The following is a 23324-nucleotide window of genomic DNA, read 5'->3' as shown; positions in this document are numbered from 1 at the left end:
TAGAAAGCTCTGAATAGACATTTTATAAAGAAGACATACAGATAAGATGTCCAGGCACATGAAAGATGCTCAACATCATTAATCATCAGGGCAATGCAAATAAATACCCCAGTGAGATGATCACCTCAGGCCTGTTAAAATGGTCATATCGAAAAGACAGCAAATAACTAGTATTGGAGGGAATGTGGAGAAAAGGGAACCCTTGTGCATCATTTGTGGGAATGTAAATAGGTGCAGCCACTATGGAAAGCAATATGTAGTATTCCTCAAAAAATTAAAAATAGAACTACTTGGATTCAGCAGTTCCACTTCCGAGTGTTTATCCAAAAACGAAAACACTAACTCAAAAATATACATGCACCTCCATGTTCATTGCAGCACTATTTACAATAGTCAAAATAATGGAAACAGCCTAAATGTCCATCAGTGGAGGAATGGATAAATAAATCGTATGTGTATATACAATGGAATATACTCAGCCACTAAAAAAAGAATGAAATGAAAGTGTGGCTCTTGACATCATACATTAGGACAGAAGTATAGTATGCCATGGATTGTAGGATTCCATGCCAATTAGAATTTTCCTGCACAAATTAAAAGTATATAAATTAATTAAACTTTATAACATTTTATACATGCGTGATGACGTCTTCCTTGACTTTCTGTGTGGTAGTGTAGATGGCCTTTTTGCACCACACACTTTTATAGGTCCTAATGCGCCGTTAGAGTGAGAAGCTGAAGTGCATTTCAGGGACTGCTTATCACCATCCTCATCAACTGGCATTTGTTGAATTCAGGCACTATAAGTAATAGCCATATTTACTGTAAACAGTGAAATATGTGTGTATGTTTTCACATAAATAATTCTGGGGACATTTTTTATATCTCTAAGAAAATAAGAGCTCCTGTATAAAGGTTTGAAACTTAGTGTCTCAAAGGAAGATAGAAATAACTCTGAAGGGAGAAAAAAGGTCCACCTCAAGGTTGCCAGGGGGGGTTAAATAATGAAGTGCATAAAGGCAGACAAAAGCGTTCAGGTGTGCATAGGAGTCCTCTGACTCCAGGGTGAGGAAAAGTAGATCTACAGTTGTGGGTATGCAAAACCCAGAGTTGATCTTGTAGTATTTACTAATTATTGTATTATCTTCATACAAACAACTGTGAACCTACTTTTGCCCTACCCTGTATTTTGCCACTAATCTTTTATGATTTTTGTTTATATTTTTGACCCTTTTTTTTAAAGATTTTATTTATTTATTTTTAGGGAGAAGGGAAAGGAGGGAGAAACAGAGAGAAATATCAATGTGTGGTTGCCTCTCATGTGGCCCCCACTGGGGACCTGGCCTGCAACCCAGGGATGTGCCCTGACTGGGAATTGAACCGGCAACCCTTTGGTTTGTAGCCCGCACTCAATCCACTGAGCTACACCAGCCAGGGCTATATTTTTGACCTTTAAACAATGTATACTGATATACCTTTAACTTATATATAATTGATTTGTAAATGGTATGATTAAACATTAAAGAATGACTTGCTGTCAAAAGATTTTGAGTGACCTTTTAATGGTCATGTTGAATGCGAGGCTTAATTTCAAGTCTTAAAAGCACAGTTTTAAAAAAGAATAAAAGAACCCTGGTAAGTGTGGCTCAGTTGGTTGGAGCATTGTTCCATATACCAAAAGGTTGAGGGTACAGTTCCTGGTCAGGGCACATACTTAGGTCACAGGTTTGATCCCCAGTTGACGCATGCGTGGGAAGCAGCCAATCGGTGTTTTTCTCTCACATTGGTGTTTCTTTGTAAAATAAAAAAAGAATTTTAACTTTTTAATAAGGAGAAAAAGTTGGACAAAAAAGGAACTGATTTTAAGAATGGCATTAAAGTGTTTATTATCTTATAAACAGAACATTCTGTGTTTCTTCCCCATTTTTGAGTTTACATAAATATATTCTGACACTGAGTTAGGTGTGTATCTTGCTTGATCAACGTGCAATTAGTTGAGAAGCAGGAAAATGAGACACAAATTAATGAAGATCTCCATGTGGCCTGGAATGTGGAATGGCCTATGGTTTTTCATATAGCCCCAGGTTTAAAAATTATGACTAAGTAGCTTATAGATACCTACTGAATCTACTGTTTTCGATTAAAAACAGAATCACTGGCTATCTAGATCTTCCCAGTGGAGGAGGGGTTCTAACAATGAAATTCCTTTTCTGAAAATGAGAACTGCTGAAAATTGGGTGGACTACCTCAATAGAGCCCTCCCCATCAGGGCGGTGTTCACACTGCGGTGGCCCGTCATTTGGGGGTATGGCCATTTCCTCCTCTGGCAGGAAGTTGAATCATACCACTGCTGGACTCATTTTCAGTTCTAAGATTTCACAGAATTAGAGCAATTGAGGACATGTTTCCAGCATTGTTATTGTTGCCTTTAAATTGAGGCTCTCCATTTTCTCTTTGATGTATAAAATGTCACAGTATAGAATTTTGAATCATAAGATGTTTTATTCTTAAACTGCTTCCTTTGTATTCAGGAAGGATAATTTGAGCTGTTTATATGTCTACATGATATTTGTCATATCCACTAAAGATAAGATTATTTTAAAAGTCATTCTAAAGGCGAATTCCTCTCTTATAACAGGATAATTAAGAATCAAAATCCAGATGAAATCGGGTGGTCAGCATCTGAAATCTCACTCAGGATTAGTTCCATTTTGACAAGCAAATTGGTCATCTTGATAGTTAACTTTGCCAGCCTTTTACCTACAACATCTTCCAAATTAAAAAGTTTTGGTATGCTAATATAATAGGAAAAATCAGAATCTAATCACAGAGTGCGGGTAAGAATGGATATATATTCTATCCCTCATTAGGCTCATTGCCCTGCTTTTCTTTATTTGGTATCAGTGTTTTTAGGCCCATTTGCCTATGTGATCATAGGAGCCAGTGGGCATTGGTTTTGGGGGATTGCTGGGGTTGTCTTTTTTTTTTTTTTTTTTTTTGTCTTTTTGTGTGTTCGTTTAAAGTTTCTTGTCATTTTAAATATTACGTACTTAATGTCACATTAAGGCTTAATGTGATTCTTAAATCTTGCTCCTAGTGCTGAGAATAAAATGGTGAACCAGATACATGGGGTGGGCAAAAGTAGGCTTACAGTTGTAATATAAATAAATAATACAGTAGTTAATAATATAAGAATAAACTGTTTCACATACGACTGTAGACCTGCTTTTGCTCACCCCTGGATATGGTCGCTGCCCTGTTGCTTAGTGTAAGTACACTAATAGGGAGTGTGGCCAGGTGTGGCAGGAGGGCATCGCGTTAGACAGAAGAGATCCTTCCAACCCATAACACTTGAGCTGGGACTTGAAAGTCAAGAAGAGTAATGATCCAGGTAGGGGAAACAGCTTGTGTGCAGTTCCTTAGGTGCAAAGGAGCCTCATTCACATTCTCTTTTTGTGCTGGTTTAAGCCATAAAGGTGACTGATTTAACTTGCTGCCAAAATGGTTATGACTTAATATAATTCACTAAATTGTCAGCACCCAGAAATAGTCACCTCTTCAGGTTATACGTTAAACCTTGATCCCTGACCCAGAGTATTGCATTTAGTCTCAATTTAAATATGATGTATCCAGATACTTGTGTAGAGGGAACTCTCAACGTGTGTTAGCTTCTTCCCCTGTCCACCCTCACCAGGGGAATGTGGGCACAGGGAGGGCATGATCAAGAAAAATACCACTGTCTGCAGACCTATCCCTTTTCTCTCTATTAAGACTCCCAGGGGCCCCTACATCAGCCTGAGTGTCTCCCAATTCAACTTCTTGTGTTCAGGTCACTTCAGTAATGTTGCCAGGATATTTACTGAGCTGTGTACAAGAACTCAAGTCCCAACTGCAATTACAGCCTGCCCCGCAGGCCTTCCAGTCCTTTTCCTTTGTTTCTTCATCCTAAGTGTCTTTCTTTGGCTCTCCCCCACATGCATGTCTTCATTAAGAAGCTGCTCTGGTTGGTGCTAAAATGGGGCAGGGGGCGGTGAGGTGGGGGCACTTGGTTGAAGTATTTGGGGATTCCTCTGACTGCTTCTTTGGTAATTCTCAGGCAGTGGTTCTCTGAAAGGCCAGCGGTTGTGAAGAGGGTCTTGGCAGCCACAGCAAGTTACGGCCCTGGCCTGCTGCTGAGCTGGTAGAGGAAGGATTGTCCTTTTACCTGTGACTGGCACCTTTAGAGAATAACAACAGCTGATTCCAGGAGTAATTAAGACTGAGTTTGCTTCCCTGGTCTCACTTGAAGATACTGCCTTACAAAGTACCTTTTTCCTGTCAATAATAAGGAGGGTAGGGGTGAGGAGAGAACACTGGACCTTTGGAACTTTTCTCTGTGGCTTCCCTTATGGGTGAAATGAGAGTGTTAGTATAGTTGATCTGTAAGATCCCTTTTTGTTCTAATATATCATGTTTCTGTACTAAACCATGTAGTCGTTTTGTCTGTAATATCTGGTGTGTGTGTGTGTGCCATATATACCTATATGTATGTATGTGGAAACTTACAGCCTTACTGTTTGAGCTGGATACACCCAATCCCGAATGCAGGGTTGGGTTGTCGTTGAAAAACTTTATACCACCCACTTACCTCTTACTGAAAGTTTCTTGAATGCTGCTGAAGGCAGCAGTGCGCGATATACCCTGAGGGTCAAATAGACGAACCCCGAGTTAGTCTCCAGAGGGAATGAAGACCACATATCAGTGAAAGCTGTGGTGAATGACTTGAAGATGATGTGGTTTTTTTTCACTTTGTCGAAGTGATCAAATTGTATTGAAATAGCACTGTGCTATATTCTGAGTTCTGTCGCCCTCTAAACTGGTCCCTCCTTCTTTTGCAGGAGCTATTGTGACAATCTTGGTTACCATCCACTAAGTGCTGCTGACTTTGGAAAGATTATGAAGAATGTCTTTCCAAACATGAAGGCACGTCGTCTGGGCACGAGAGGCAAATCGAAATATCCTTTACCAGGGTGATTTTTAGTAATGTCTAAATTTTCACATATTATAGGACACCTGTTGTTGTAGTTCAGCCAGCAGCTATATTTAGAAATAAATTTAAATCCGTAAATATAAACAATGCAAAAGTACTTAGTAGTATAGTTACCAATGTAGTTTTCCCAACTACATATCAAACTGCAAGAGAAATAACAAAGAGCGGTTATTGAGACTGTGGTAGTTTCACCTTATTTCTGTCACTGTAATGTGTTCTTGCCGCCTGATCTCCTTTTCTTTAACAAGAATGACACAGGCATGCCACAGTACAGCAGTCGTAAATTATCGATTAAAATGGAGGAAGCTATTAGCTTGCTTTCTTTCCTTCCTTTTATTTAGAAACATACATAGGGATCTGTTTTGCAAAATGTATAACATTCAAAAATTTTTCTTGTGGAACTTGTACTGGAATATTAGCGCTGTCTTCAAGGCAGCCGTCTCCAACCGTTTTGGCATGGGAGACCAGTGTTGCGGAAGACAGTTTTTCCACAGACCGGGGTATGGTTTCAGGATGGTTTAAGATTCAAGCACATTACACTCAGGCTCACCTCCTGCTGTGCATCCCGGTTCCTAACAGGCCTAGATTGGTACCAGTCCATGGCCGGGAGGTTGGGGACCCCTGCTGTAAAGTATTTTTCAGCCAACTGTTTAAAATCTGTATTAAAATTAAAACCAAGTTCCTCTTGTGATGGAGAAATACTTAGGAGCAAACAGAAATAAGGAAATGAAAATTAAGAGTTTATTAAAGTTCTTCCTACTCCTGGAAGAAGATAGAGGGTCTCTGTATCATATTAGAAGTATTTCATCTCTCTTTCTCTACTTAGCTCCTGGCCTTTTTCACAGCATGAAATTTCACTGCTGCGGAGGAGGGGAGAGGAGAGGGATGGTGGAAGGCTGCTTTTCTAAAGTGGTTCCAGGTGTTCTTCCAGCACGTGTTACATGACCTGCCCTTGTTTTCTGAGACAAACAACAATGTCTTGATGTGTCTTTGGCATGTTGCAGGTGATAATCCTGTGTGTTTCAGTGGAAAAAGAGAAATGAAAAGGTTAAAGCCCTTGTGACACTCCTAAGAGTTGTTTTTGTCCCAGTGCCCTGGGCTAAAGTTTCCCTTCTCCGTTCCAGGTTTCCATCTGGATATTTCTTTCCTTCTGACCTGTTTGTTACTGGTGGCTGGCACAGCTTATTAGAAACATTTATTCATTAAATTTATAACAGATGAGAATTATTATGTTTTTCTTAAGACAGTAACGTTCTACAAAGACTGTTCCCATTTCAAAGGAGTACAAATCCTGAGTTTATAATAAGGTTTCTTTCTTTTACTGAAGAACTCAAAAAGTAGATGTTATTTCATTCTGATTTTATTTTCACTTCATATATGGTTACGTCTCAGGTGCTAATTATGTAAGCAGTCCATTTAATTTAGAATACTTCAGACCTTAACTGTTCATTACATATTGCTACAGTGGACTAAGAAAAAAAGCTTTTGTTCATATGCCAACACTGCCCAATCTTGACTTTCACAAAACTGGAGATGGGGTAAGAATTCTGCCTTCTCTTTTTAATAAGTTGAATTGTACCTTAAGTCAGCATTGACATGCATGCTGCATAGTCTATTTAGATAAAACCAGGGACCTGGAACTCTGCCTTTTACAAAATAAATGAGAAGAAAATTCAACAGTGGCTGAAAAATGTTAGCATATATGACCTAAATTAACATGACTTCCGAAACTAGGGGAGACAAGATAGACCTAAACTTACCAATTTGTAAATATATCCATAATATATATGACAGTACATATATTGTCAGAAGGAAAAATTAAGTTCTAGAATAATATGTATATTATACATGTCTGCAGAAGAGAAAATAATGACTAGTGGTATAGTTTTATCGATATCAGAAAAGACGTTCAGAAAGATGTAAACTCTCTCTCAGTCTTCATGTATGTTGAACAACCATTTAAGTGTCGCGTTCACGGCGCTGCTGGCAGCTGTGTGCCCGTGGGCGCAGGCATAGAGGGCCTTTCCTTGCAGGCTCTTCTGAGGCCTGCCAACACGTCTCTTCATGGTACTTGACCCGACAGATTTGGATTCTATCGTTTAATTAAGATTACATATCTTGAATGTGCTTCAGCTTAATTTCTCTAAACCTGCCTTTACAATTTAACTTTTTCTTTTGTTTAGTTGGAAGGAGCTGAACCTTCTGGGCAGCTTCAAAATATTGACGAGGAAGTTATTTCTTCTGCTTGCCGCCTTGTGTGTGAATGGGCCCAGAAAGTGTTAAGCCAGCCGTTTGACACAGTCCTGGAATTGGCCCGCTTCCTTGTAAAAAGTCACTATATAGGCACCAAGTCCATGGCAGCTCTAACTGTAATGGCAGCGGCACCACCAGGTACGAAGTCACTGTTAACAAGCACAACTGGCAGGGGTGTTGTTATCTTTAGAGCTGGTAGGAAAAGAAAGAGTTTAGCCAAAGAACTATTTTGTCCTTTTAGTATTTGTATGAGTTCACTCTTCACTTAACAATAAATTCATGTGGGTTTGTGGAGCCAACAAAAAGGTAATTATAACTGTCCTTTCATTTTAAAGATTAAAGCTATAGTTATGTATATTGCTCTGCTGAGATATGAAACTTTTTTTTAAGATTTTATTTATTTATTTTTAGAGAGAGGGGAAAGGAGGGAGAAAGAGAAATATCAATGTGTGGTTGCCTCTCATGTGGCCCCCCACTGGGGACCTGGCCTGCAACCCAGGCATGTGCCCTGATTGGGAATCGAACCGGCAACCCTTTGGTTTGCAGCCCGCGCTCAATCCACTGAGCTACGCCAGCCAGGGCGAGATACGAAACTTTTAAGATTTCCGTCTTCATATTAACTCTTCCATTGCTGTTTTAAAATTGAAAGAATACATGTATTTGTACTGTTAAGTATATATGTATACCTAAATTAATAAGTATTAGATAAGCTTAAATTTTTTAATTACTTGAAAAGACTCCTATCCCAGGAACTAATGCTTACAAATAAAATGATTTTAGGACAATGTGAGATGCTTTAGTTTCACAAAAAAGAGAAAATTCCTAACTGGGCAGATCATGGTAGGTAGTCATGCCCCAGGCCTGCAATTTCTTTAGTGAAAGATTTTAGGCCGGACCTAGGTTATCTATGTTAACACACCTTTGAAATACCAGAATACTCCTGGAAAAGGGGCTATTAGCCCTCAAGAGAGCACATAATCTTGTTAACAATCCTGTAATTCAATACCCAGCTTGCTTCCTCCCACTTTCTTACAGTTCCCCCCTGAATTTCAAATGCATAAAAGAAGCTGCAAAACTGTTACTCCCTTGGAGTGTCTTTCTCTGCTGCATGTGTGATCAGTTTGGCTCAGATAAAACTCATAAAACATCCAAAAAAAAAAGACTGTATGAAAGATTACCATAAAATAGGAAGTGATTTTAATATGCAAGTCAGTATTTTCATTCAAATAGGAATTTTAGAACTAACAGTATTGTTGGGATAAATTACTTCTTTCTAAATTAATGGTTGTCTGAAGCATATGATAAAATTTTTTAAATGTCACATCATGGTCATACATTATACACCTAAAAAAGAGTAAATTGTGTTATTAGTCTAGGGATTTATAATTTCTATGGGAAAAAATGTGTTAACATAAAACTCATTTTCCAGAGATAATTCTTCTGATTGTTTAATGTAAATACTTTGAAATTTACAAAAAATTTGTCTCAGCCAGAATATAGTCTCTGAAATAACTTCACTTTTTATCTTAATCATTTTAATAATCTTTTTTCTTTTAGTTTATACTTATCAGAATCTTTTAAGTTTTGTGGAGTGTGTGTGTGATGTGTAATTATTTTGTCCTTATATTTTGTGGTCAGTTCAGGACCCACTTCAGCAAAATAATCTCTTAGTAGAGCCTTGCCGTAGTTTTTCCTGTCTGGATGTAAACGGTATGACCCGGATCTGTTTGCGTATACTTGCTCATGAGTGGGAGACTGCTTGGGCAGCCTTAGCCAGCTTGATAGCTTGCATGTGTCACCTCATTTATTCCCCCAGCGGTCCTATAAGGCAGGTGATATTTAGTCCCATCTTACAGACCAGGAAACGGACTTGGGAAGGTGAAGTAATTTGTCCATGGGCAGATAAATAGTGAGGCCAGGATTTGAAATGATTTGTCTGTCTCAAAAGCCCAGGTTACCTCAGTTACACCGTACTATCCCCTTATCTTCTGGCAAAATGAGTTTTTAAAAGATAGGGGCCCTTCAGTGCTCTGTGTTCTTGTTCCCCTGTCCCTGCTCACACCTGGAAGCTGCTTTAATGAGGTGAGGACTTAGAAGGATTAATGGGGAAAAGAAACATCTCTTGTTTCCCACATTGTTCACAAAGTCTGGAAGAAACATTGAAGGAATTTTTAAAACATAAAATGTAAAGTGTTTTTTTTTTAAACAAAGATACAAAGAATCACAAATATAAACATGTTTCCCCTTTGTGAAAGTAGTCAGTTTGGGAAGTTGACTAAAAATTGCATTATCACTCAAAAGATTTTTAGAATCTCTCTTGAAATTTCGTTCTCAGCCATTGCCACATTTTTTAAATACCTTTTGTAGTGATTAATCTTCATCCTTTGAAGGTGAATTTGGTTTTTTATAAATGTAGTGTCCATATTATAGAGAACAGGTTGTGTTACAAATGTTCTCTTGTAAGTCAGCTGCTTGGAACTCATTCCTGTCCAGAAACCCTGGCACTGGGGGAAGACAGCTTTGAGCCTTTGGCAGAAACGCTCAGGGGCAGGTGCTGAGAAGCCAGAGCTGCGGCTGGGGGCCAGGAGGGAGCGGAACACTTTGGGCTGGATTTGAAGAGAAAAAAATACTACTTAGGAGATAGGGGGTGTCAAAAGATGAGTGATTATTGAGGAGTGGGAGAAAGTTTGTAGTCACTTCTTTCTTTCCTTCCTGTCTCGCCCTCCCCAAGCTCTTGTTAACTGAACGATGAAAAGCAGAAATAGGGCCGGGAGAGGAATGGCTAGGCGCGCCAACAGGATGCTGCTGTCCTCTCGTTTCCTCTCCATTGTTCATACCAACTGCAGCTTCACTCTCTAATGGCCCCGATGCCATGCCCGCAATGTGAAATGAGCTTTTTAAAACATTGTTACATGGTCAGTCTTTCTTCTATTAAGATTTATCTCTTGTTTATTTTGTCATTCCTTTTTCTCAGTGACACTTTTTCAAAATATCTTAACCTCAGTCTTATTAAGAACCTGCTTAATTTCTCATAGGTTGTACTGGAATAATTATACAACAGCAGTTAAAATAGTGGTACCTGTTTTCATGAATTTCTGGTAGAATTAAAGACCTTCCCATATAATTTTTTCCTAAGATTTGGATGGTTTCCGTAAGTATTTATTGAGTGCCCCTTGTGGGCTGAATATTAAAGTTATGAAAATCCATGGATTTCTGTTAGAGAAGTAGGAAGGGAAATTTCTGACATGGGATAAAATGTAAAACATGCTCTTATTTATCTCAGCTTCGGCACGTTTATGACACAGCTACTACTCAAAACCGTCATCTGTTACTGTTGGTTTGATGGCAACTGTCACCTGAGTCAAACTGTGATTTAAAATTTTCTGGTTCTGGTTGCTTTGTCCAGTAGATGGTTACATATCAAATAGAGATGTAACTGCTTTTTATGAAGGAGAGTGTTTACGTTAGCTCTCCTTTCTGTTTATTTTCAGGAATTAAAGGAATTACCCAGCCTTCTGCTTTTATACCTACAGCTGAAAGTAATTCCTTTCAGCCTCAAGTGAAGACTTTGCCATCGCCTATTGATGCTAAACAGCAATTGCAACGGAAAATCCAGAAGAAGCAGCAAGAGCAGAAACTACAATCCCCTTTGCCAGGAGAGTCCTCAGCAAAAAAATCAGAAGGCACTACAACTAATGGAGTGACTAGTCTTTCTAATGGAAACCCTGCAATCCTTTCTCCTCAGCCTATTGGTATCGTCGTGGCAGCTGTCCCTAGTCCCATCCCGGTAATGTCATTCAGTGATGCTTGGGCCTTATTGGGATGGTGGGAAATAGATAATTTAATTAAAAATGGTACAGGAGAAGGAGGCAAATATGTTGTAAATTCAGTTATAAACTGATTTTGTGACCACAGATATATCCATAGATAGTTTTAGTTGGCTGCCTTTTATTCAAAATATACCTTGTTGATTACAAAGTGAGCTATACAATGAATGTAAGTAAGAATACAAAGATCCAAGATACATAAAATATGCATACAGCCAGTCGGAGCTTTCTGTAAGAAATGAGTCATTTTTAGAGTTGACACAGTTACAAACTTTTTTGGGTTTAAACTTTTTTATTTGTAACATTCAGATGGAACAAAATTCTAATGTGTTAACATAGACCTAACTTTGTGGCTTGCTGGACATAGGACCTTGGGCAAGTCCCTCAGCTATTACAAGTCTTGTTTCCTTGTCAACAAATAGAGTTTGTGGTCTTAACCTTTCCTATCTCACACAACTGAGGTTATGATGAAAGGGGCTTTTACAGTGAGAGTGTGTTGTGCTAAAACAAGGTGGTATTTTATTTTACTGTTGTTGATACTATTGAGGAGAGATTTCATCTTGTTTTTCTTGTTCTTAATCATCATCGCTATCATGTCATAAAACGTGAACTGCCTGGCAACCATATTCTTGCCCTGTTCACTGTAGGACACACTTGAAGAGACAAGCTCTGTCTGAGACCCACGCACTGTGGTTTAGTTACTAACGTCCAAGGCAGACCATTTGTAAGACAGTCTCCCTGTGAGTGAGTCATCTTCTTGGCACAGACTCCAGTAGATACCTTTATAGTTGCGTGTTTCTTCAAGATTTTATCTCTTTGTCTTATAATCTCCTTAAAAATAATTGTTTTAGTACATATTTATTAATGTTATTCTTACATATTGTATTTTGTAACTATATTGTACAATGTTGCATTTATTATAATTTATAATATAAGTGTATAGAACTGATCTAGAAGAACTCTCATCTAACATAGGAACTTTTTTTCTTTTTAGCATAACATTTATGAAAATGTCTTAATACTAAATAGATATGTGATTTACAGTTAATATTCTGGACTTGTTAAATCTGATTTTTTTGTTTTTCACTTTTTAATAGGTCCAGCGGACCAGGCAGTTGGTAACATCACCAAGTCCAATGAATTCTTCTGATGGCAAAGTTCTTCCCCTCAATGTACAAGTGGTCACTCAGCACATGCAGTCTGTGAAACAGGCACCAAAGACTCCTCAGAACGTCCCAGCCAGTCCTGGTGGGGATCGTTCTGCCCGGAACCGCTACCCTCAGATCTTACCGAAACCAGCCAACACCAGTGCACTCACCATTCGCTCTCCAACTACTGTCCTCTTTACTAGCAGCCCCATCAAAACCGCTGTTGTACCCACTTCCCACATGAGTTCTCTAAACGTGGTGAAAATGACAGCAATATCCCTCACACCCAGCAACAGTAGTGCCCCTCTGAAACATTCTGCCTCAGTAAACAGTGCTACAGGGACAACAGAAGAGTCAAGGACCTTTCCACAGATCAAGAATGGTTCTGTGGTTTCGCTTCAGTCTCCTGGATCCAAAACCAGTGGTGCCGGGGGAACATCTGCTGTGGAAGTCAAAATGGAACCGGAAGTCTCATCGGACGAGCATCCCGTGCAGTGCCAAGAGAACTCTGATGGTACTAAAGCTCCTAAAGCAACGCCTAGTGCCCTTTTGGGACAGAAAAGTAATACCGACGGAGTAGTGCAAAAACCTTCAAGTGAAGGGATCACTGAAATAAAAGCAACTAAGGTCTGTGACCAGAGGACCAAATGTAAAAGTCGCTGTAACGAAATTCTACCAGGCACTTCGACAGGCAATAATCAAAGTACTATCACTCTCTCAGTTGCCACTCAGAACTTAACATTCACCAGCACCAGCTCACCATCTAATGGTGACTCAATAAATAAAGACCCTAAATTATGCACTAAAAGTCCAAGAAAGCGACTGTCTTCTGTATTGCAAGAGTCCCAGGTGCCTCCTGTAAAGAAACCAATTGTGGAACAGCTTTCTGCGGTCAGCATAGAAGGTCAGAAACCAGGCAGTGTTAAGAAGGACCAAAAGGTTCCACATTCAGGGAGAACGGAAAGTTCCACAGCAGGTGCTCTAGTTCCTAGCAAGGTATCAATAAACGTCAGCTCACACATAATGGCAAACCAACCCTTGAATTCTTCTGCTCTTATAACCAGTGATGCAGCTTTGGAACAGCAAACACCATCATCATCTCCAGATATAAAAGTAAAACTTGAAGGGAGCGTCTTTCTCTTGGACAGCGATTCAAAAACAGATGGCAGCTTTAATCCAAATGAATGGCAACAGATCACTAAGGATTCTGAGTTTGTATCCGCCGCCTGTGAACAACAGCAAGATATCAGTGTTATGACAATTCCCGAGCACTCTGATATCAATGACTTAGAGAAATCTGTTTGGGAATTAGAAGGAATGCCGCAGGACACGTATACACAGCAGCTGCATAGCCAGCTACAAGAATCTTCTTTGAATCAAATACAAGCACAGTCTTCAGATCAGTTACCTCTGCAGTCCGATCTGAAAGAGTTTGAGCCTTCTATTTCCCAAACGAATGAAAGCTATTTTCCTTTTGACGATGAACTCACACAAGATAGTATTGTGGAAGAGCTGGTGCTCATGGAGCAGCAAATGTCGATGAACAACTCTCATTCTTACGGTAACTGCTTGGGAATGACCCTGCAGAATCAGTCAGTAACTCCGGGAGCTCCAATGTCATCTCACACCTCCAGCACTCACTTCTATCATCCAATCCATAGCAATGGCACTCCGATCCACACGCCCACACCCACGCCCACTCCTACTCCAACCCCAACCCCAACCCCAACCCCAACCTCTGAAATGATTGCTGGGTCTCAGAGTCTGTCACGGGAGAGCCCTTGTTCCAGGCTAGCCCAGACCACACCTGTGGATAGCGCTTTAGGAAGTAGCCGACACACACCCATTGGTACTCCACATTCTAACTGCAGCAGCAGTGTCCCTCCCAGCCCTGTTGAATGCAGGAATCCATTTGCATTTACCCCTATAAGCTCCAGTATGGCGTATCATGATGCCAGCATTGTCTCAAGTAGTCCTGTGAAGCCGATGCAAAGACCCATGGCCACACACCCTGACAAAACCAAGCTTGAATGGATGAATAATGGGTATAGTGGGGTTGGTAGTTCATCCGTTTCCGGACATGGCATTCTCCCAAGCTATCAGGAACTCGTGGAAGACCGTTTTAGGAAACCTCATGCTTTTGCTGTGCCCGGACAGTCTTACCAGTCCCAGTCCAGACATCATGACACTCACTTTGGTCGTTTGACTCCTGTCTCTCCTGTCCAGCATCAAGGTGCCACTGTAAATAACACCAACAAACAGGAGGGTTTTGCAGTCCCTGCCCCTCTAGATAATAAAGGAACGAATTCGTCTGCCAGCAGCAACTTCAGGTGTCGGAGTGTGAGCCCTGCTGTTCATCGCCAACGTAACCTTAGTGGAAGCACCCTCTATCCAGTATCTAATATCCCCCGATCTAATGTGACCCCCTTTGGGAGTCCAGTAACCCCAGAAGTTCACATCTTCACAAATGTTCACACAGACGCATGTGCCAACAACATAGCTCAGAGAAGTCAGTCAGTCCCGTTGACAGTCATGATGCAGACGGCCTTCCCGAATGCTCTCCAGAAGCAAACGAACAGTAAAAAAATAACCAACGTTTTGTTGAGTAAACTGGATTCTGACAACGATGATGCAGTGAGGGGTTTGGGCATGAACAACCTGCCTTCCAATTACACAGCTCGGATGAATCTCACTCAGATTTTGGAAACTTCCACTGTTTTTCCTAGTGCCAATCCTCAGAATATGATCGATTCCAGCACTTCTGTATATGAATTCCAAACACCATCTTACCTCACCAAAAGTAATAGCACCGATCAGATCAGTTTTTCTCCTGGAGATAATCAAGCACAATCGGAAATTGGAGAGCAACAACTAGATTTCAATAGCACTGTTAAAGACCTGTTGAGTGGAGATGGCTTGCAAACCAGCCAGCGGCTGGTAGGTCCGGTAGCGTCCGATCTCACCAGCGCTGCGTCTGATTTCGCTAGCGATATCAGGTTGTCTTCTGAGCTCTCAGGCAGCATCAATGATTTGAACACGTTAGACCCAAATCTACTGTTTGATCCAGGTCGTCAGCAGGGACAAGATGATGAAGCTACACTGGAAGACTTAAAGAATGACCCATTATTTCAACAAATTTGCAGTGAATCCATGAGTTCTATGACTTCATCAGGTTTTGAATGGATAGAAAGCAAGGACCATCCTACTGTTGAAATGTTGGGTTAAATTGTGTTTTATAATATGTAGCACACTGTATCTAAAGACATATGTATTGTATTTGTCTTAATGGAAGTGCCTCCCGCAGCAGAAACACTTACTATTAATTGTGACATTTTAAAAGAGTTTGCTGCAGAAGTGGTTTCTTCTTCAATAGGAAATGGTTAGATTTGCCTCAGTTCTTTAAAAGTTTCTGAAAAGACAGTAGGCTGTAGAAGAACAAGTATTAGGTATTAAATTGTATAATGTTCCCCATTTTAATCACATTGTTCGCTAGTAAACAATTGACTGACTAGCTTTTACAAGAACAGGCTAGATCTTTATTTTGTGTAAGTTCATTTTAATTCATTGGTTGATCAACACAGAATTTAGAGGAAACCATTGATTTTAGGCATAGGCTTTTTGTTGTTGGCATTATCTTTTAGGTAAGAAATCATAGTTAAGGTGAATTGTAGACAAGAAGTTCTTGAAACAGGGATAATATTCAGGTTCTTATAAGTATTTAGGCTTGAAGCATAGAGCTACTGTAGAATGGAAAATCTCTGTAGGACTTTCTGGGACTTCAGTACCATTTGCACCTGCAATGAAGGGCTTAAGTAGAAAAAGTAATGAAAAATTAAATATTAATTTAAGGAAAGCAAAAGCGGCACTATAATTTTTAAAAGGAAAAACTAGTAGCCATTTATATTTGTGACCTTGCATTAATCTTATTTTAAAATGTTGATTTTAATGCGGAGCCAACATACACACACACACACACACACGCACACAAGTAACTCCAAACACTGTAATTTAATAGAATTAAAACAAGCATGTTAGAAAAATATTTTATGTTTAGTTATTTGGTAATTGAGATAGGGGATTTTAGAAGACAGTAAAATCTTTTTTTTTTTCTGTTTCATCACAATGGCTGCATGAATATAATATAGTAGAATTCTATTTAAAATTAATTTTGAAGTTTCTTTAATTATAATATTCTTAAGTCCTCAACTTGGTAACTGCCTCCATCGCTCCTCCTGAATATAGTAATACAATTTGATCACGGGACCTCTTTGAAAAACAAGCAGGAGGGAGATAACATAAAAACCTGAACAAAAAACATTTCACCACCCGAGGTCTGAAGCCACAAGTCTTTATATCTCCGATAAAACAAAGGGGGATATCAATATTACTTGAAGAAGAGGAGCATTTTATTACATGCTTAATTTATTTATTGTGATAACCACAATTGCAAAATAAGCACTCAGGATTTGTTTTAAAATGTTTCTCTCGATGGCTCCCATTTTGTTTTACGAATAATTATTTATGAATTTCATGTTAACACAAATCTGCTCACTAGTTGACAGCTCCATTTAACCGTTTTCAAGATTCCTTTCACGTAGATTTAAAAATTGCCATTAAGTTTTTAAAGCTGGCATTAAACCATTGCTGTGCTACCTTGAACCTAGCTAAGTTTTCCTTTATCTCAATTAGTAAGCCAATCAGAAGACTGCAATCAGTGAATATTTAACAGTTGTGATGAAGGGTGTAATTTAATAAGGTTTCATTGTTCACTAAATTTGCAAGGTAGGGTATTAATATATTTTGATAAATAAATGGTGCTAGGTTTGGCTCAGAAGTTTATATATTGATATGTCCTAGTTATTGGCATTTGTGTGTGTTTGCTGTTATCTTGATTTAATTATCTGTTAGATATTTTTTCTTAGGCTAGTTATTTCTTCACTGTACATTGAGACACAGCACTACTGCACACCAAAGTACGCAATTCCCAAAGGAAACTGTGTGATTTCTTTTAACAAATGATGAGAGCCTTTCTATAGGAGATACTCTGAAAAGGAGATTTTGAGGCCATTCTAATCCCATGTTTACATTATTAACTTCCTACTAATATGAAAATAACGGAAATCTTTTTTGATAAAAATATAAAAACTGGAGGATTTTTAACCCCCTGTACAGTATTGCAGCAAACACTTTAAATTTGGTTGAATTCGTCCAGCAAACTTTCTGGGGTTCATATATTGCACTAAATTTGTTGAACCTGTGGTAGGCACATCTCTTAGGATAAATGCAACCAATACAGTCCACAGATTAAACTTTTTAAATGTGTTTCATTATGAAAAGACAAAATGTCATCAAAGTGACAGATAAAATTGTCTTATGTAGCAATGTGCATTGATCTCAATGAGATATTTCTATTTCTTATTCTCTTACATGAGAATATTACAGCAGGAAGAATTAAGTTTAGTTTGCTTCACCATGTTAATACATGATCACAAAATGTGCATGAGTGTTACTGACTTACCTTGTACAGTACTAGATACTCCTGTAACCACTTTTTTTTTCTTGGCCGTATTGAAACTGGTTCGGTGTTAACCAGGCAAGCATAGTTATTCACAAGTTATTTTTTATGTTTACTAATTCTGCTTAGTTACTGTTGACTATGTTCTTTTTCTCAGATTATTTTCATTGTTTTGATGTTTAAAACATTTTGCATACTGTTTATCATGATAAGACTTCATGAAGTAAATAATTTTGCATATAATTGCAATAAGCACTGACTTTTGAACTGAAAAGAAGGAAAGTGTTTTGTGCAGTGCATCTGAGGTTCATATAATAGTCTTGTACTATAATGTGCTTAACTACACCATAAATGACAAAAACAAGCCCTGTTTTATGTTTTCATTTAGTGCAAAAAGTCAGATTTCCCCAACGTTTTGTTGTCTGTTGTACCTGCTAAAACTACAGTAGTTGAATATTGCAGTAGCATTTCAGTTGTCTTTTTTTATTGAAAGTGCTCAAAAATTGTTTTTTAAATGTTTTCAAAATCAATTAAAAACATTTTATATTAAACTGACTGGATCTTAAGGTGATTTCTGGAATCTGTTTTTAAATTGGCAGCATACTGTTTTATGAACAGACATGATGCTATTCTTTCTTTGAGCTCCTGAAATTAGGGGAAATGGATAAAATTCAGTACAAGGTGAAACAATGCTGCCAATGTGCCCTCTGCTCTTAATCCAGAAGGACACACAGGTATTATTCATCAGAGCCCTGCTGTTCACTTGGGACCTACTAATGGCACATGGCGTAGAACTCTCGTTACACACACACACACACAAAATCTCTTTGCTCATTCATATAATGTTTGCTTTAAAATGTTAGCCTACATTGTACCTAGATGTATATATTATAGGTTTGAAATATTCTTGTAGGTTTGAAATAAAAATAATAGAAAAAAATGGACAAGATTTTTAAAGCACACTGGTATTAAAAGCAAGTTAAGCAAACCAAAAATGCAAAGTGATAAGTGTACTGAACTTGTAAATCAGAACCTGAGTTGTAGGTCTGGTCAGAAATTTCAACCCCTACCGAGTAATGAAAACAGGGTTTGAAATGGAGTCTTCTCACTCTTGAAACTGAGATGAAGCAAATAACTTACATTATAGAGATTATAATATATTGTAGCCGGGGCCTGAGCCAAACAGCGTACTTCTCTCTATACAGACCTGTGTAGGTCTATGATAGCCTTATTATCACCACAGGACTGCAGCCCCGAGCATGACAGGTAGGAGAAGCAGTTACAAAAGGAAAGGAGAGAGTAGAGATTCAGAAGGGAGGAGGTGAAGAGCAGGAAGACTCCCACACAAGAAGACCCTCAAACCAAAGTTCTAAAGTACTTGGAGAAAATGAAACCAACCCAAGAATGACAGGAATCACTCATGATAAATGAACTACCTCGATGTTAATTTACAATAAGTATTTTAGGATTATCAATGACAGAAGACAAAAGAAAAGATTAAATAATCAGGAGCAGATCAACAAAACAAGAACCCATGGATATAATGAACCAGTAAGAAAATCTCAGGGTGGGTGGGGGAGGTGTAAAGTACCCGAGGTGCTTTTTGTTGCAAGTAAAGGAAAACCTAACACTGGCTAAAACCTTGAGAACACCACATACTTCTAGCTTAAGTTTGGAGACGGCAAGGTTCATTTAATGGCTCCCTGTTATCAACCAGATACTGTGTGTTCCATCATCTTAAACTTTTCTGTGTCCGTTGCCCCATGGTCACAAGATGGCTGCCATAGTTCCAAATATATCTTCATACATCCCAAACAAGGTGGTAAGGACAGCTCTCATCCTTCTCTCAGAGAGGAAAAAAACCCCAGAATCTCCCATTAGGTACTCCTTACCCTCCAACCATTTACTCAATGGACAAGACAAGGGCAAAGCCCCTTCCCAAGGCCAGTTAGCTTGGATTATTGATTCATCCTTTATAGCTGTGGGGAGGGCCCACTTCCTGGAGCATGAAGTCATCCATTTAAATGAGTTTCATAACCTAGGGAGATACCAAGGATTTAAAATCTTGTGCCTACCTTCAAGAGATTCTCAGTCTTGTAAACTAAACTAATTACATATTATTTAAGAAGTGCCAACTAGCCCTGCCTGCTGTGGCTCAGTGGATCGAGTGCTAGTCTGTGAACCAGAGGGTCGCTGGTTCAACTCCCAGTCAGGGCACATGCCTGGGTTGCGGGTCAGGTCCCCAGCTGGGAGTGTGTGAGAGGCAACTATGCATCTATGTTTCTCTAGCTCCCTCCCTTCCCTCTCTAAATAAATAAAATCTTTAAAAAAAAACAAAAGGAGTGCCAACTAGAGGGTTTTTTTTTTAAAAAAAAAGGAGTGCCAACTAGAGGTATAGTGTAGTATGCTATGTAGTGTAAAAAAAAATCATGCTGAGGAGTTAAGAAAAGGACAAAAGAAGGTCCTTAGGAAAGACTACATTTAGAAGTAGACTGTTTACTGGTGCGAACTGGACTGCTATGCTGCCCGCCCTCTCTGAGTTAAAATATCAGGTATTACCATAAACACCAAGGGCTCAGCCCCTGTCACTGTAATAGAAGACCGAAATTTTGATTTTTGTTAAATCTATAAAGTAGAAGTTGATTTTGATATGCATTGTTATAAATGAGTTTTTTGTAATTAGAATTACAAATTTGTGGAAGGGCTTTTTTATCAATAGTATATAACCTGAATTTTTTTTAAATGTATATGACCAGCTCTGGAACGATATAATCTGCTTTTAAGGGTAGAAAGGAAAAAACAAACAAAAGAGAGTGAGAGAGAGACCTATAGTTTTCAAAATAGGTTTTATTTCTAAGTACTTACTTTTGGAAAAAAGGGAAAACAATTTTATAAAGAAAATATACCATGAGAATGATATTACATATAAAATATTTCTTTGCACTAGACACTTAAGTGCTTTACATGTATTCTCATTTCCTCATGATAATAATTCTGAAAGAATATTACTTTTAAAGTGAGAAAATTTTAGCTCAGAAATTGGTAAGGGTAAAAGCTAATAAAAGGAAGAGCTGCGATTGATTTGGTCCCAAAGCACAGTTCTTAACCATTTGGTGATACGTAAGATACCTGTTCAGACTACCTACTGTAGTTTGATACGGTGGCCTCTTTGAAATTTCCATTCTGATTTAAGACTTATTAAGTTTGATTGTTATGGGAATTCTATTTCTCTTTAACCTCCAATCCTTATAAATATGCTTCCTTTTCATTTTTGTTGCTTTTGGATTTTACCTGTATTTCATAACTTTCCTCTAAATTATTCATGTTCTTTTCCTCCTGCCCTCCATGGAAGTACAGAACCTGAAGTATTGGAAGTCAAAGGAGAAATAAGATCTAAATACAAAATGTTGTCTTACAGCTCTTCAAGCACATTTCTTAGATGTATACCTAATAATATTTTAAGCCACTTTTAAATTTTCATCAGGAAATAAAAACCAGGCTGTTTGTTGAACAAATGATAAAATGCCTAAAATATGTCAGACTCTGTGCCAGGTGCTTGAGAAGACACTTGCCATTTGGAAATTTCTCGAGATACCAAGGAAGGTGCACGATGAATAGAATGGCAAGACGCAAGGAGGTGGCTGTAGCAGAGCCTGCCGTTGGCCAGCGGTAGCATTCTAGCCTTCTGCAAGAAAGACTACATTTACCAGCTTCCCTTGAACTTGAGTGGAGCCACTTAACCAAGTGCTCAACCAAAAGAAGGTAATCTAAAGGTTTGTGTACAACTTCAAAGTGTCCTTGCCCTCCTTCTCCCTGCCGGCTGGAAGGCACATGTGATGACTAGAACTCTAATGGGCTACCTTGAACTTTGAGATCAGCCACACACTGAGGCTGACGGAGTAACTATATGCGAGGAGCCTAACGGCCTGATGACTGAGAGAAGCTTCCCTACTAGTCCCAACTGCTTGCCTTGGATGTGTTTTAAATGAGAGAAATTAATTTCTGCTTTTAAGTTATAATTGACACAAATTCAACATTTTTTAGCATTTAAAATATATTAGAATCAGAACACTTCCTCACCATCTTTAAATAGAAATGATTTTCATTTTTTACTCTGAAACAGCTCCGGCATTAGAACTTAATTGCTTCCTGATCCCCGGCGCTTAGATGCCACCACACTACTAATGCCCCAGTGCTCTTTGCGGCACGTGGGGGCCATGCGCCCCTCTGCTGGAGGTCCTTGGGGCAACCTCAGGAGCTTGACTCTTATCAAATGTTTAACCACTCTCAGTTTTGCATTCGCTCAAAGATGCTCTTGTGAACTGGAGGAGTGTATGCTTTTTCTAATCCAAGCATCTTCATTGCGTCTTTTCCCCAGTATGGATGTCTTTTTGTACTTTTTATTCAAGTAACAATATGCAGTTTGTGAGGGAGCTGTGCATCCCCACCATGTTTCGTGATCTGCAGAAGGCTGAAACACTCGATCTGAAATTCCTGACTTGGTAAATTTATGATGAATCCAGTCTGCACAAACGAACGGCTCCACACCTTTTATCGCAGTTTGTAGTCTGCCTGGGGATTCTGAACTATGGAGCGCGAAGTCCCTGTGGTGAGTGCGGCGACTGTTCTCTGTGGAGGTAGCAGTTGCCAAATGTTTTCGGCCTGAACTTACCGCCCACAGGAAGCTGAAGAGAAGAGAGACCACCCAGTGTTACCCTCAAACTCTGCCCACAGATTCAGATGCTAGCCCACAGAGCCTCCAGAAGGTGTTAAACAATTGTGGGGAGTACTAGATGAGCATGAGGATCATTAACCAATCATACACTCCCCTTCATTGGACGGCATCTCTTTTTCTCGGGAACTGGTAAATCAGGAAAGGATCTTAGAATAACCTGGTTTGCACAGCATTTAAATATTGTTTCATAGTTGTCCCTCAAAAAAGAAAGATAAAATTAGTGGGTTATAAATTGCTTCAACAGCTAAAGAGAATTAATGAATCAAATTGAAAGGCAATATAGGCATTCTAGTTATTGGTGTCAGACCCGAGGCTTAAGTCTCAGCTCTGCCAATTACAACCGTGACCCTGGGAAAGTGGGAGCAATGATCTCCACCTGGAGAGCATTTTTCTAGGGGTGGGCCACGTGGCTGGGACCCATTCGTTATTTTCACCGACATCTTGAATGAAGACAAATTGCTATAGCAAATACTGTGGATTGGCTGGATTTCATCCCAGCCTCTTCCTGGCATGCAGTTCCTGGGAAGCCAAAAACCACATTTTCTAGATTTCCTCACAGCTCGGGTTGTGGATATGAATTCCCTTCCCCCTATTAGATGCATTCTCAAAAGATTTGGAGGTTGAAAATGAAGCAGCAGCTATCCTCCTACCCTCTTTTGATGACTTTCTTGCAAGCAAGGTCACAGTGACAAAGTATTTCAGCAACAGTGTTATAGAGTGATTCTTAGCAAGGGTCCGTGTTCCAGTGCCAAGTCACCAGTCCCGTGAATGGCAAGACGGAGTCGTGTGGTGGCAGTGAAGGTAGCAGCAACAGCAG

At 39.2% G+C, this 23324-nt stretch overlaps 1 protein-coding gene across 2 annotated transcripts in view; it reads left to right on the top strand.

Moving 5' to 3' along the window:
• The window catches only part of RFX7 (regulatory factor X7), a 117062-nt gene extending 98735 nt beyond the window's left edge, over nt 1-18327 (top strand). For both annotated transcript variants that reach the window (XM_053927919.1, XM_053927920.1), the window contains exons 6-10: nt 4878-4998; nt 6487-6567; nt 7213-7420; nt 10774-11069; nt 12207-18327. In XM_053927919.1, coding sequence (XP_053783894.1) covers nt 4878-4998; nt 6487-6567; nt 7213-7420; nt 10774-11069; nt 12207-15482 — 3982 coding nt within the window. In that variant the 3' untranslated portion in view covers nt 15483-18327. The remainder of the gene's footprint in view (nt 1-4877; nt 4999-6486; nt 6568-7212; nt 7421-10773; nt 11070-12206) is intronic.
• Nucleotides 18328-23324: the final 4997 nt, after the last annotated feature.

This window comes from Desmodus rotundus, chromosome 7 (genome assembly GCF_022682495.2).
Source record: "Desmodus rotundus isolate HL8 chromosome 7, HLdesRot8A.1, whole genome shotgun sequence".
NCBI lineage: Eukaryota > Metazoa > Chordata > Mammalia > Chiroptera > Phyllostomidae > Desmodus > Desmodus rotundus.
This window is presented reverse-complemented; position numbering and strand designations above follow the sequence as displayed.